The sequence below is a fragment of the Seriola dumerili genome, unplaced genomic scaffold (assembly GCF_002260705.1).
Source record: "Seriola dumerili isolate Sdu_G_001 unplaced genomic scaffold, Sdu_1.0 BDQW01000513.1, whole genome shotgun sequence".
NCBI classification, from domain to species: domain Eukaryota; kingdom Metazoa; phylum Chordata; class Actinopteri; order Carangiformes; family Carangidae; genus Seriola; species Seriola dumerili.
This window is the reverse complement of record NW_019174768.1, coordinates 780,906-793,846: the sequence shown is the minus strand read 5'-3', so window position 1 is coordinate 793,846 and position 12,941 is coordinate 780,906. Positions and strand designations below refer to the sequence as shown.

The window sequence follows — 12,941 nt, the reverse complement described above, 5'->3', positions numbered from 1 at the left end:
GACCACAACATGACCTGTTGTTGATCTGCTGAGGCGTAGTGTAGCATAGCGTAGTTTAGCATAACATAGTGTAGCATAATGTAGGGTAATGTAACGTAGCATAGCATAATGCAGCGTAGCGTAGCGTCACAAACAGGATGATGAACACTGTGTTGTCACTGTGCTGATGCTTGTTCCCTTCAGGTTCCCTGAGCTGTAAATGAACACAACAGAAATGAGGCGTTCGGATGACTGATAGCCTGCAGCAGTCTGGGTCCTTTTAACAAACACAGTAACAGACACAGTAACACACACAGTTACACACACTCTCAGATATTAAACACACACAGTAACACACACCAACATGAAAGAGAGGAAGCTGCAGGACCTCTCGGCCCACCGCCTTCTCTTTAATTGCCCTTTTCCTTTATGGGACAATAGAGCCATGATTTGATAAAAACCTGGTTTGGGGAGTGAGTCCACAGAGGAGCGTCATGTGGTGCAGACAGGAAGTGGACCCCTCACCCTCACATTGTTTCAGGGCAGCTCTCATCACGAAACATGGAAACGCTGCCACACTCTGCCACCGCTCACAAACCCTCAGGTCTGCACAGACCAGCTCCTCCTGGTTCCTGACAACAGCAGGGGGGAGCCTCACGTCTCTGTCCCTTCCCCTCGCTTCATGGACGCTCAGCTGGTGCACTGACAGTCCAGCCGACATGAAGGACAGCAGCGGTCAGAGCTGTTGACAGACCTGGTTCTCTGGGGACACGTCGCTTCACTTTCACTGTTTCAGGTTGAATCTTCCACTGAACATCCTTTACACGAGACGTGAGAGCCAATACATTCAATCCAGTCACAACCGTTAGCCCACGCTAGCATCGCTGTGATACGCTCTGCAGCAATGCTAACAGTTAGCCAGAACACAGTCATAACATGGGTAACAGCAGGTTAGCTAATGTTAGCATGTGTACTGTAGCCGGCAGGAGAGCCTGAGTCCATCTAAGACAGTCAGTCAGAAACAGTCAGCCAGAAACAGCCAGTCAGAAACAGCCAGTCACAAACAGTCAGTTCACATGACAGAGCTGAGGCTGATGAAGACAGGACACCTCAGAGTGGAGGTCACACCTCTCTGACCGGGTCACATCATCAATAATCAGTACTTATTGATCCTCAAAGTCACAAGCAGTTTCATGCTATATCTAAGCTCCGCCCACTCATTCTCACCTCCAGCCAATCAGTGATGACCTGTCAGTGTTCACTCTGCTGTCCTTGTGAGGACAAAGTGTGATCCGTGTGTTTTTGTGTTTGAATGCTGAACAACAGGAAACATTCAGCAGGTGAACTAACCCTCACCACATCACCCCCTCACCCCCAACCCTCACCCCCTAACCCTCACCCTCTCACCCTAGCAGCAGATCTTTGGATTTCAACAGTTCATCATCGGTTTATTTTCCTTGATAATTTGTTTGATTATATTTTTTTCATTGTTATTATCCTGCTCGTGCTTTAATTGTGAAGTACTTGTAACTCTTGTTCTGAAAACTACGACACAATAAGCCTCATGCCTATTTGCTTCAGGTGTGTGTGTGTGTGTGTGTGTGTGTGTGTGTGTGTGTGTGTGTGTGTGTGTGTGTGTGTGTGTGTGTGTGTGTGTGTGTGTGCATGAGACACTGGTGACATTGTTCACTGGAGCAGAGTGTGGACCAGAACTCCCAGTATTGTAACAGTCGGGAACAAAAGATCCAGTTTTCATCTGAGTCCAACATCAGCAGAGGACAGGAAGTCATTCAGCAAATCAGATGTGACTGTGTGTGTGTGTGTGTGTGTGTGTGTGTGTGTGTGTGTGTATGTGTGTGTGTGTGCGCGCACGCGTGCGTGCGTGTGTGTGTGTGTGCTGAAGTAAAATTACCATTACCACAGAGTAAAAATACTCGTAACGTAACGGTACAGAAGTATCAGCAGTAACATGTACATTAAGTATTTCTTGTAGTTAGAGTATCACAGTAAAAGTACTTCCTGTCTCCTGTGATTGATCTCTGATCAGATTATTGATCCTGACTCATGTTACAGTTGGAACTGCTTTAACTACGTCAGATACACTTAGTTCAGTCTGGTTCACAACCTCTGGGTCAGGCCAGTCCAGGACTCATCAGTCCTGGACTCATCAGAGCTGGACTCAGTCCTGGGCTCAGTCCTGGACTCAGTTCTGGGCTCATCAGTCCTGGACTCAGTCCTGGACTCAATCCTGGGCTCAGTCCTGGACTCAGTTCTGGGCTCATCAGTCCTGGACTCAGTCCTGGACGGTTATGGGCCTAGAGGATCCAGGTTGTCTTCAGTTTCATATTAAAGTCAGCTGACATGTGACACTGATGAGAAACCAGACTTCATCCTGAGACTCAGTCCTGGTCCTGGATCTGGATTTGGATCTGGATCTGGACTCAGCTGAATCAGAGTCTGGTTGATGAGAAGATAAACTGCATGATGTCACTTTGTTGATGGGTGTTTACTGCCCCCAGGTGGTCACAGCGAGGAACTGCAACAACGCTACATGATGATGTCACTACCAGTTATAGGCCAGGTATACAGGTAATGCACCGTTAGAAACTTCAACACTACAACCAAGATCGTGAAACAGGAAGTAGAGCTGGAGCTGACGCACTGTAAAAACATTAATCAGATTAATGAACATGACATCATCTGATCAGTGATTAGGAACATCCTCATGAGTGTTTGTATTGAAGACATCACTGTTGGTATTAGTGTCATTACATCAGTCGTTATTAGTACAACTCTAATAACAACATCTAAGTCTTCATCATGTCACCTGTTCACCACCAGAGGGTGCCACATCTTCATCAATGACAGAGTGCTTCACAGGCAATAGAGAAGTTAATTAAAATACTTCTGTACTTTAACTGATGCTCTGTCTCCATGTCGTCAGACTGTCTCATCATGCTGAATCAGCTGATCAGGTGTGATCAGCTGATTCAGCTCCTGTCTGCAGTGAATCATGATGTTTTACTGTTATACTAAAGGAAACTTAAAAAGGTTCTGCACACTCTGTTTCTCTGGAGCTTTATTGTGGAGGGACATCAGAGATGATAACATCCTCAGGAAGTGATGTCATACTGAACCAGCTCATGTCTGTGTTCATAGTTAGTTTTACCTACAGAGTTGGAGTGTGTGAATGCATCTCAGCGTCTGCGTGATGCTGCTGAGTGGAAGTTTTTCCACAGGCAACAGAAAAGTCTGGCTGGGACTGCTGTTGTCTGTTCTCCCCCAGCTGCTCCTGTAAGGAGGTCACACTGCTCCAGTTTCACTCCTGGAGGCACAGGGAGGGATTCAACAATACTTCCTACAGTCTGCACAAAAGCAAAGAGAAAGAGGATCAGATGTCAGCAGGAAAGATCCACACTCCTGCTTTACAATGAGCACAGTGACTCTTTGCCAAAGTAAATCAGTGTTTTCTCTTTCCCAAAATACAGATGTTGTTCAGCCAAAGGTACAAAAACCAAAAGCACAACTTTCAAAAAACTTTTATAAGGTGTGTAGCATCAATAAAAGACAAAGAAAAAATAAAGGTGAAAAAGGTGATTTTCAAATTCTCATAAACACAGAATATATTTACAAATGATTTATAAAGGAGGCAGAGCGGCAGAAGAGACTTGAACCTGCAGAAACCATGACGACAAACACTTTCCTGAATGAGCAGGTGGAAACACAAGGAGAGGAACAGACATACAGTTTCACCAACACTTTATTTTATCAAACTCATCATTTCCTGTAAATGATCTCAAAAGATTCCTGGAAAGAAATTTTCAGGCCAATACTGATATTGCACTGATTTTGCTGTTATATATATAAAATATATTCATTATTTCTGCTTCTTATTTAATTTGATTTAATTCCCTCCTATTTTTAAATGTATTTTAACATTTTAACTGTTACAAATTAATGTAAACAAAGTTTATCATTATCATCATTGAAAAAATCGCAGCTGATGGTCATTATTTTGAGAGATTTTTATACGGGACATTTTACAGTGTACTCACTAAAAACCACTGGTGGCATGCTATAAGCAGTTCCCATAATGCTTTGGGGGATGTGAATAAATAAGAGGAAGTTACCATGGACTGAATCAGTGAGATGTGAGTCTCACTCACAGCAGCTCAATCAGAAAGTCTGCAGCTGCCGTTCCTCTGGAGCCTTATTGTGGAGGGACATCAGAGATGATGACATCATCAGGAAGTGAAATCACACTGAATCAGATCCACATGTGGTTCAGGTCTGACTCAGTCTGGCCTCCATGAGCTTTTTATTGATTCATTAATTATTGGTTATTGGAAACTATTTTTCAGACTATTTTTCAGAGGAATAATTAGACAGGGTTTGAATATTTAATGTTTTTCTTGTCTGGGTTTAATTCAGTCAGACGTCGCCCACTGAGTGAAACTGGCATCAACACTTTAAAGACTAATCTAGAAATAATCAATAAATTCATCAATAATGACTCAAATGACATTTCTTGTCCAGGAGACCTTCAGGGACCTGTTAATTAAAGCATCACATGAACGCAGAGGCTCAGTTAGTGTAGGAAACATTAAAGCGCTGCAGGTGGAAGAGAGTTCCTCAGAGTCCTTCACTGTGATGGTTTGAATCCGGGACTCGGCGCCGTCTGTTCAGAGTCTCTGTCAAAAGCTCAGTGTCAAGCTCAAGATCAAACGTTCCTCCATCAGTCCAGGTAACTTCAGCTCTTCTCCGCCAGCACTACACTGTTGTCTCTTCCTGGTTGCTGTTGCCCAGTCTCTTGTAAAACTGGCGCCACGACTGCAGCGTCTTGCCCGACCAGATCCAGAAGCCAGATGTGATCCCCACTATCATGGTCATCAGGTACTTGATCATGAACACGGTGAAGTCTGGCGTCACCGGTGCAAAGTTTCCATTGGGGCACGGCACGGCAAATCGCTTGCATGTCTGCATGTGCCACGTCCTCTCCCACCGCGGCCGGAACGCCTGCTCGTAGAAGTAGCAAGCAATGACGATGGTGGCGGGCACCGTGTACAGCACGCTGAATACACCAATCCGCACCATCAACTTCTCCAGCTTCTCCGTCTTGGTGCCGTCGTGCTTCATGATGGTGCGGATACGAAAGAGCGACACGAAGCCCGCCAGCAGGAAGGAGGTGCCGATGAAGAGGTAGACGAACAGCGGCGCCAGCACGAAGCCCCGCAGGGCGTCCACACTGTAGATTCCCACGTAGCAGACGCCAGTGAGCAGGTCTCCATCCACCTGCCCCGTCGCCAGGATGGTGATGGTTTTCACCGCCGGAACTGCCCAGGCCGCCAGGTGGAAGTACTGCGAGTTGGCCTCAAGGGCCTCATGACCCCATTTCATCCCTGATGACAGGAACCAGGTGAGGGACAGGATCACCCACCAGATGGAGCTGGCCATGCCGAAGAAGTAGAGGATCATGAACAGAATGGTGCAGCCTTCTTTCTTGGTGCCCTGGGCCACCATCTTGTAGCCTTCCACCTTCAACTTATCGATACACACGACTTTGTCCTCCAACAGGAAGCCCGTGGTGTAGGCCAGCGCCACCATGAAGTAGCAGCCAGACAGGAAGATGATCGGTCTCTCCGGGTACCGAAACCGCCTCGTGTCCACCAGATACGTGAGCACAGTGAAGAGGGTGCTCACACAGCACAGGACGGACCAGACGCCGACCCAGAGCCGACCGAACTTTAACTCGTCCTCACGGAAATACATCAGTCCGTTGGGCTTGGAGACCTCGCAGGGGGCGCCGCAGTCCTTCACCCCCAAGAACTGGTAGCCGAGGTAGGTGGGCACCTGGAGCTGCAGGGGGCAGGAGAAGGGCTGGTGGGGCCAGACATATGGTGGCAGGGTCACGAGCTCAGGCGAGCCGGGGGTCGGGCCGGACACGGATCTGTCGACTTCGGTTGTGTTCTGACCCACGCAGATATCTCCTGCTCCGTGGACCGGGAAGTTCTCGCAGCGCAGCCTCTCCGGCCACTGGAAGCCAAATTTATTCATGAGCGCCTCGCAGCCCTGGCGTGCCCGTTCACACAGTGACCGGCATGGCGGGATGGCCTGCTCGAGAACTGTGCAGACCGGAGCGTACATGGAGCACAGGAAGAACTTCAGGTCCACAGAGCACTGGACTTTCACCAGAGGGTAGAACTGGTGGACCTCCAGCCCAGCGTCCTCCTGGTTGGTGTGTCCCAGCAGGTTGGGCATGATGGTCTGGTTGTAGGCGATGTCGGTGCAGAGGGGGATGGAGATGGGCTGACAGAAGCCGTGCTCCGGGAGGGAAACCCCCCTCTCATACTGACTGCTGCAGGACTGGAGGAGGAGCGCAAAGACCAGAGAGCAGCCCATCACCCACACCCCCCGCCGGTCTCTCCCCACCGCCATGACAGACAACACCACCCCTGAGGAACTGGTTCCCGCTGAGGAGCAGTTCAAGAACCAGCTGAGAGCCTGTTTCCAGAGGCACAAATCCGTGTAAGGTGCCCTTTAATGCCGCATTCCTTCACTACTCCACAACTCTCCAGGAAAAAGGAGGGAAAGTGAGTTTGTTCATGGTCCAGTCTTTGAGAGTCAGTGGATTAAAACACGTCTGTTCAAGTAAAAAGCGGCAGATTTAAAGTGTTTGAGGAGTGGGGGTGTGCGGTGTGGAGGGTCCGGGTCTTCTCACACGCCTCACTGAAGTTCCGCGTGTCCCTGAACCATCACTTATATCCGCTCTCCACAATCTGTCCGCGGGGCCGCGCTCATCACTCTGCCCGGGACGGTTTCCAGGCGCCCCCCCCCCCCCCCCGCCGACATTCAAAGCCCTCTTCTGCATCGCAGGAGGGGGCGCCTGGAAACCCCAGTCCGCCGCCCGATCCTCCAATCACACGCTTTGTTTTCTCAACCGTCTCAGCGCTGATTGGTCAGTGGAGGTGAAAGGGGGCGGGGCGTTGCGCAGGAGCCGTCACAGGGTTGCTGCTTAATATTCCTGCAGGGACTCAATGTTTGAACGAAACTACAGGTAGCCTATACGAAGTATTAGTACATCAATATGTACAATATGAGGTACTTGTACATGTCAGAGGGAAATACTTCACTTTTACTACTTAGTTTAGTTTCATTGCAGATTAATGAAGAGCATTAATTTCTTTAATCATCTCTAATTAAAATAAACACCCTCTAGTTTCATTAGTAACAATATTTTCAAAGTAAAAGTACACATTGGATCATTTCCTGCTGCTCGTCTGTTTCATCAACACCTGGAACATCCTCAGTTATTGGTGCTTTTATTTTCTTATTGATTTCAATCTGGAGTTTCAAAATAAAAGGAAAAAGTAGAATGTCTGTGAATGTATAGAAATGACTGAAAGAGTGAATTCACATGTTGCAGCAGTAGAAGAAGAACACACACACACACACGCACACACAGCCGGTCATCACCTGTGCGTTGTCACAGGGAGGAGTTCATCTGTCCTCATCCAGTCCTGGTCCCGTATTCACAAAGCATCTTGAGGCTAAAAATAGCTCTTACCTCGCTGATTTAGGAGAAACTCCTAAAATTAATGGGCGTCCTGACTTTAGGACTCCTTTTTTCTTTTTACTAAGAGCGATTCACAAAGACACTTAATGCTAAAAGCAGCTCCTCAGTCTGAGAGAAGTTAGCAGCAGTCGAGAGGACTCCTGACTCACTAAGACCAAATCACAAAGAATCATAAAGAGTTGCCGTCACTCCACATCACAGTGTTTTAAACCTTACATGATGCTGAATCACTGAAAAGATTCGACTCAATCAGAGGGAATAATGATCGTTGTGAATGATCAATTCTCTCAATGGAAAATTGAGAAAAGCTACCTGTCCTAGACTCCCTAACTAAACCTAACTGGCAGCCTATTAGCCACAGCCTGTTGTAGCTGTACCTGTTGTAATGTAGCTGTGGTCCCAGCTGTGGGTGGAGGTGTGTCTCCACTGCTGCTAACTTCTCTCAGACTGAGGAGCTACTTTTAGCACTAAGTGTCTATGTGAATCGCTCTTAGTAAAAAAAAAAAAAAAGGAGTCCTAAAGCCAGGACTGACGCCCATTCATTTTAGGAGTTTCTCCTAAATCGGTGAATGCAGGACCTGATCTTCTGCAGTCAGCTCATAATAAATGTGTTTTTTTTATCTCAACCCTCCATCAGCTGTTCTCACAGACTGGATCTGATCCAGGACCTGATCCACCACCCCCCCAGAACAGTCAGGGATCAGGATGACTGCTCCAGAGTAATGAAATATATTCAGTGTTTCTGTGAGACCCACTCTGACAGATTTTCCACAGACTGAATGAAGAGAAGAGAAGAAGAACAGAAGAAGAGAAGAGTATAAACACATCACAGAGTAAAGTAAACACAGCCCCAACTCTTCAAAATAAAAGACCTGGACCGGTACCCATCCATCACTGCTGCCTCGTCTCTTCTTCTACTGTTTCTTTACTCTGCTTCACATGAACATAAACATAAGAGGAAAAATGGAAAAAAAGAGAGAGTCCTGGAGGACAGAAGGAGAGGAAGACAGAAACGGAGACAGAGTCTTTTTCTTTCAACCGTGTGAATGATGATGTGTCCCTGTCTCTGCTCTGTCCAGCAGCTTGTGTCAATAAAGTTAATTTGAATGTGATTTCTCTGAGGCTGATGAAAGGATGGAAAGAGACTCATCTTTCATTTATAGAGTATCTAACATGGAGCTGCTGCAGCCAGATAAACCTGGACCAGGACCTTGATCTGGACCAGGACCAGGACCAGAGACCAGATAAACCTGGACCTGGACCAGGACAGAGGTTCTGCAGGTTCACCTTACATTCAAAAAACCTGCAGACGACCTCCACCTGACACTGAACCAGGTATATGACCCAGACTGGAGCACACCTGGTCCAGCCCTCCCTCTCTCTAGCTCTCTCTCTCTCTCTATGTCTCTTGTCCTCCCAGCGCTGTGAGTGATGAGGTGTCTCTGCAGCTTTCTGCTGTTTCCTGCTGTTTTCATCACCACACACACACACGCACACACACACGTCTCCTCACCATGTGGTGATAAGCAGCAGCGTGTGACCTGCATGTAAACTCTCAGACACACAAAGTGACTGTTGTTACACCTCAGCTGTCCGTTACCATGACAACACACAGCTGACAGTTGTTGTGATTGAGACTACAAATCTAATCAGAGCTCATTGAATGGAGTGTGATGAGCTCCTCGTGATGAAGGTTTCTGTTCAACACCGACAGAAACTTCTGATTCAGTCTGTTTGTCTTCCTCTTTCATTTCCCTGCTAATGATTTTGTTTGATTATTGATTAATCTGCTGATTTATTGTTCTGTTTATTACATGACAGAACAATAACAAACACACAGCCTCACCAATAGAAAACTAATATAAAGATGTAAACAACCCACAGAGAAGAAAATCATCTACATCTGTTTGTTTGAATCAACTTTTAGTTTCTTCTCATCAGAAAAGTGAGGAACACACAGATCGATAAACTGAACTCATTGTTATAGATCATTTATCTGCTTATTTACAGCTTATAAGATTTATTATATTTTATACAATATAAAATCTTTAACATTAGTATAGAAATCAATATAACACATGGACTGAAGTACGTTTCAGTGTGATTTATATGTAGCTAAGATAGCAGCTAGTGCTACTCTGCCAAGCTAGTTAGGTTAGCTTCACCAGGAGTTCAGCTCATGATTACATTCAGTGAAAACGTGTTATTAAAAAGGATATTTGTATTAGTGGAAATACGTAAATGTAGTTTTAGCTTTAGTAAAGGCTAGCTGTGGCTAGCTCACCAGCTAGCTTTAACTTGCCAGGTTAGCTCCGTCTTGAACTTATTGCAAATTTAGAATGTTGTTACCATGGAAATGATACATTTCTATGACACCATACTTTTTTACGTGGTAAACAGACGCCTCACGTTAGATAATGTTTAAGTTTTAAACGTAGTTACTGCGTTTTAGCTTGTGGCAGGTTCATTCTGATATTTATTCTTTGTTTGAAATAATCAGCGATGACCATGAGCGTCTGCAGAAAGTCAAGGAAACGAAAACTCAAAGTTTGTCGAGCGAAAAACAAAGAAAGCAAACAAACAGAAAACAGTCATTGAGGGCTGGACATCAAAGGCTGCTGAACATGGTGATTTATTAATGATGCCATTTGTTCGAGTGTCGTGAATGCATTTTCTCATCAAACAAAAAACAAACACTTTGTTAAATATGCACAAAGACTGAACTTCTCTTTTATCTCACAAATCAATCAAACGTACATTTGATTTTCCTGTCAATCAACTCAATCTCACTGTGTCTCTGTCAAACAAATAATTCTATATTTATACATGAGCATGATCAAAACAAGTGAACGCGTCAAGTTCTGTTGTTTTCTTCTGTAGAAACAAACACGTTGATCAGTAGCTTCGCGATGAACAAAAGAAACAAATAAACAAAAAAAAAAACTTTGTGAAACAAAGTGGTGACTGTTTCTCTGCTGTGACAACAACACCCGCTTATAAAAAGTCTGTACATCTAAATCACAGGAGAAGGAGACGTGAGAAAATAAATTCAGTAAAGAATCAACAAGAATAACATGCTAACAACAATCGCTCCGTACTCCTCGTTAAAGAATAAAAGGTTTGGTGTTTGGCTGAAAAAGACTAAAAAACAAACAGGTCCATTTTAAAACAAACTATATGTTTAATTATTATGTTAGCATATCTGGCTAACTAGCGTCCAGCTACAGTAACCTAGTGCTACGAGTGTATGAGATAGAAGGAAACTGTCATGTTCCTCGAGCTTCTCATTGGTCCTGATTCACGACCAGCGTAGCTAAGCCAATTAGCTTGTTGTATTTGGTATTTTTCTACATGAAGCTAAAATACAGCAGCAGTCACATACACCTGAAGGGGCGGAGCCTCTGTAATCCACCTGGTTGCTGGCCACCAGTTTACAGCTCGTGTAAAGCAACATAGCAATGCAGAGTTTAATTAACATGCTACACATTGTTAGCTCAGATGGCTTCAATTCATTATTTATAGTCCTTCAGTCCAGGAGAATCAAAGGGTTTTTCATTCAAGTGATCCAGGCTATCTGCTTCTTCTTCTTTGTTTCAATGGCAGACTGTATCCAGATGGAGCGTTATCGCCACCTACTGTTGTGTTAGAGAATCTTTATTCAGGTCAGAGTTTTGAAGGTAAATAAAGTTGTTTCAAAAAACCAAGATCCATGTGTTTGATTCCTCAACTCGTTGCCATCAGTTACATATTTTGGGCAGATAAAAAAACGTTCCACTGTGTTTGATCACAATGTTTTCCACTGAGCTGTGATGATGGGTTTAGTTTTGTGAGACCTAATATCCTGTATGTATTGTCTACCTAATGATTCTATATCATAACTGCAATATTTCATAAACAATATCTTGTCTATATTTTCAAACTATTCAGTTGCTGCACCAGAAGCTGAACAGATGAAAACCTGCTTTGGTTTGTGACCCTGCACCCACTAAAGAGCTAACGCGCAGAGCTAACGAGTAAGCCATCATTACACTGTATATATTGCTATGTGATCACCTTCAGGCAAATTCTTCTCATCATGTTTTCTTCTTCACTTCTTTTACTTCGTCATCAGACTGGATAACTTTATTTTGATGGTTTCAGCTTCATTTGTGAAGCTGCTATAGCTAGCAGCTAGCACCCTCTGCTGGCTGAAACAAGTGTAACGCCGATGTCTGATGCTGCTCGTCTATTTTTAATTCTCAGAAACAGGGACAGGGACGTCTGGTCATCTTAGAGGGATGTGATATTTCAGGTTGTATAATGTGTAAAACGTCTTTGTTATTGTCATTATTGGGTATTGAGTGTAGACTGATGAGGGAAAAAAGAATTTAAATGATTTTAGCGGTAACATTACAAGATGTGAAGAAAGTGAAGGAGTCTGAAGACTTTCTGAATGAAGCAGAATTCTCTCACGATAGAACAAGTTTATTTAAGCAGCTTCAGGCAGGTTTATTGTGTATAACGCATTTATATATGTTGGAAAAGTCAAACTTGATCTATGCAACTTTTCAAAGTGCCAACTTGGATCAACTGAACACTTTAATCTTCACACGTGGCCAGAAAATCACATTTCAATAAAAGACACAACACACTGCAGAGTTGCTGCAGATTCAGTCAATATTCATGAAGAGTTTCAGGGGATTTCCTCAGAGAAAAACACATTAATAAATCCTTGTTAATCTGCTGCTAACACATGCTAAAGAATGCTAACATATGCTAACAGGAATCGGGGTGGAGGGGGGAGTAAACTGACTGAAGGGAACATTTTATATTTAAATCAACAATAAATCTGATTAAATTAGATTTACATAGAAGAAGATTCTTCTTCCACCCTATCAGCACGTAGCTTCATGCTAACAGCCAGATCACCTGTGATCACACCTCAACACCAGCTGTGATGATGTGACTCTGTCATCTGCTGGTTTGGCGCCTCGGTGCCTTTTATTCCATCAGGGGGGTCAACGGTCTTTAATGGGTGGTCACAGTGAAGGAGGGGCCAGACAGACAGAGAGCATCTGAGCCAAAAGAGCCATTTTTACTCTGTAATTATTAAAGTAATTCTTTAGGGTGTATTTACTTACAATGAACTTACAATTATAACTGAATTACACTGTAAAACTTCAACTGATCTCTTCTCAGTCTTTAAGTTTTTTTAATTTCAAGTTAATTCAACAAGAATGTGTTTTCTTACTTCATCCCTTCACCTCTTCTCATGGCAGAAGACCTGAAGTTAAAACAACTTGTGTGGTGTGAATTAATAAAACTGAATGTTTGATGTTTTATAGTGGATGTTAACATGATAATGATAACTTCTAATTTAAAGACAAGATATTGTAATACTGCAGTTTTA

General features: G+C 44.2%; 1 protein-coding gene across 1 annotated transcript; it reads right to left on the bottom strand.

Annotated features, from left to right (window-relative positions):
- Positions 1-3,894: 3,894 nt before the first annotated feature.
- On the bottom strand, positions 3,895-6,686 carry LOC111235544 (frizzled-7-B-like). Its single transcript, XM_022764013.1, has one exon. It carries the CDS (start codon positions 6,412-6,414, stop codon positions 4,750-4,752), a length of 1,665 nt encoding a protein of 554 aa, XP_022619734.1. The 5' UTR covers positions 6,415-6,686; the 3' UTR covers positions 3,895-4,749.
- Positions 6,687-12,941: the final 6,255 nt, after the last annotated feature.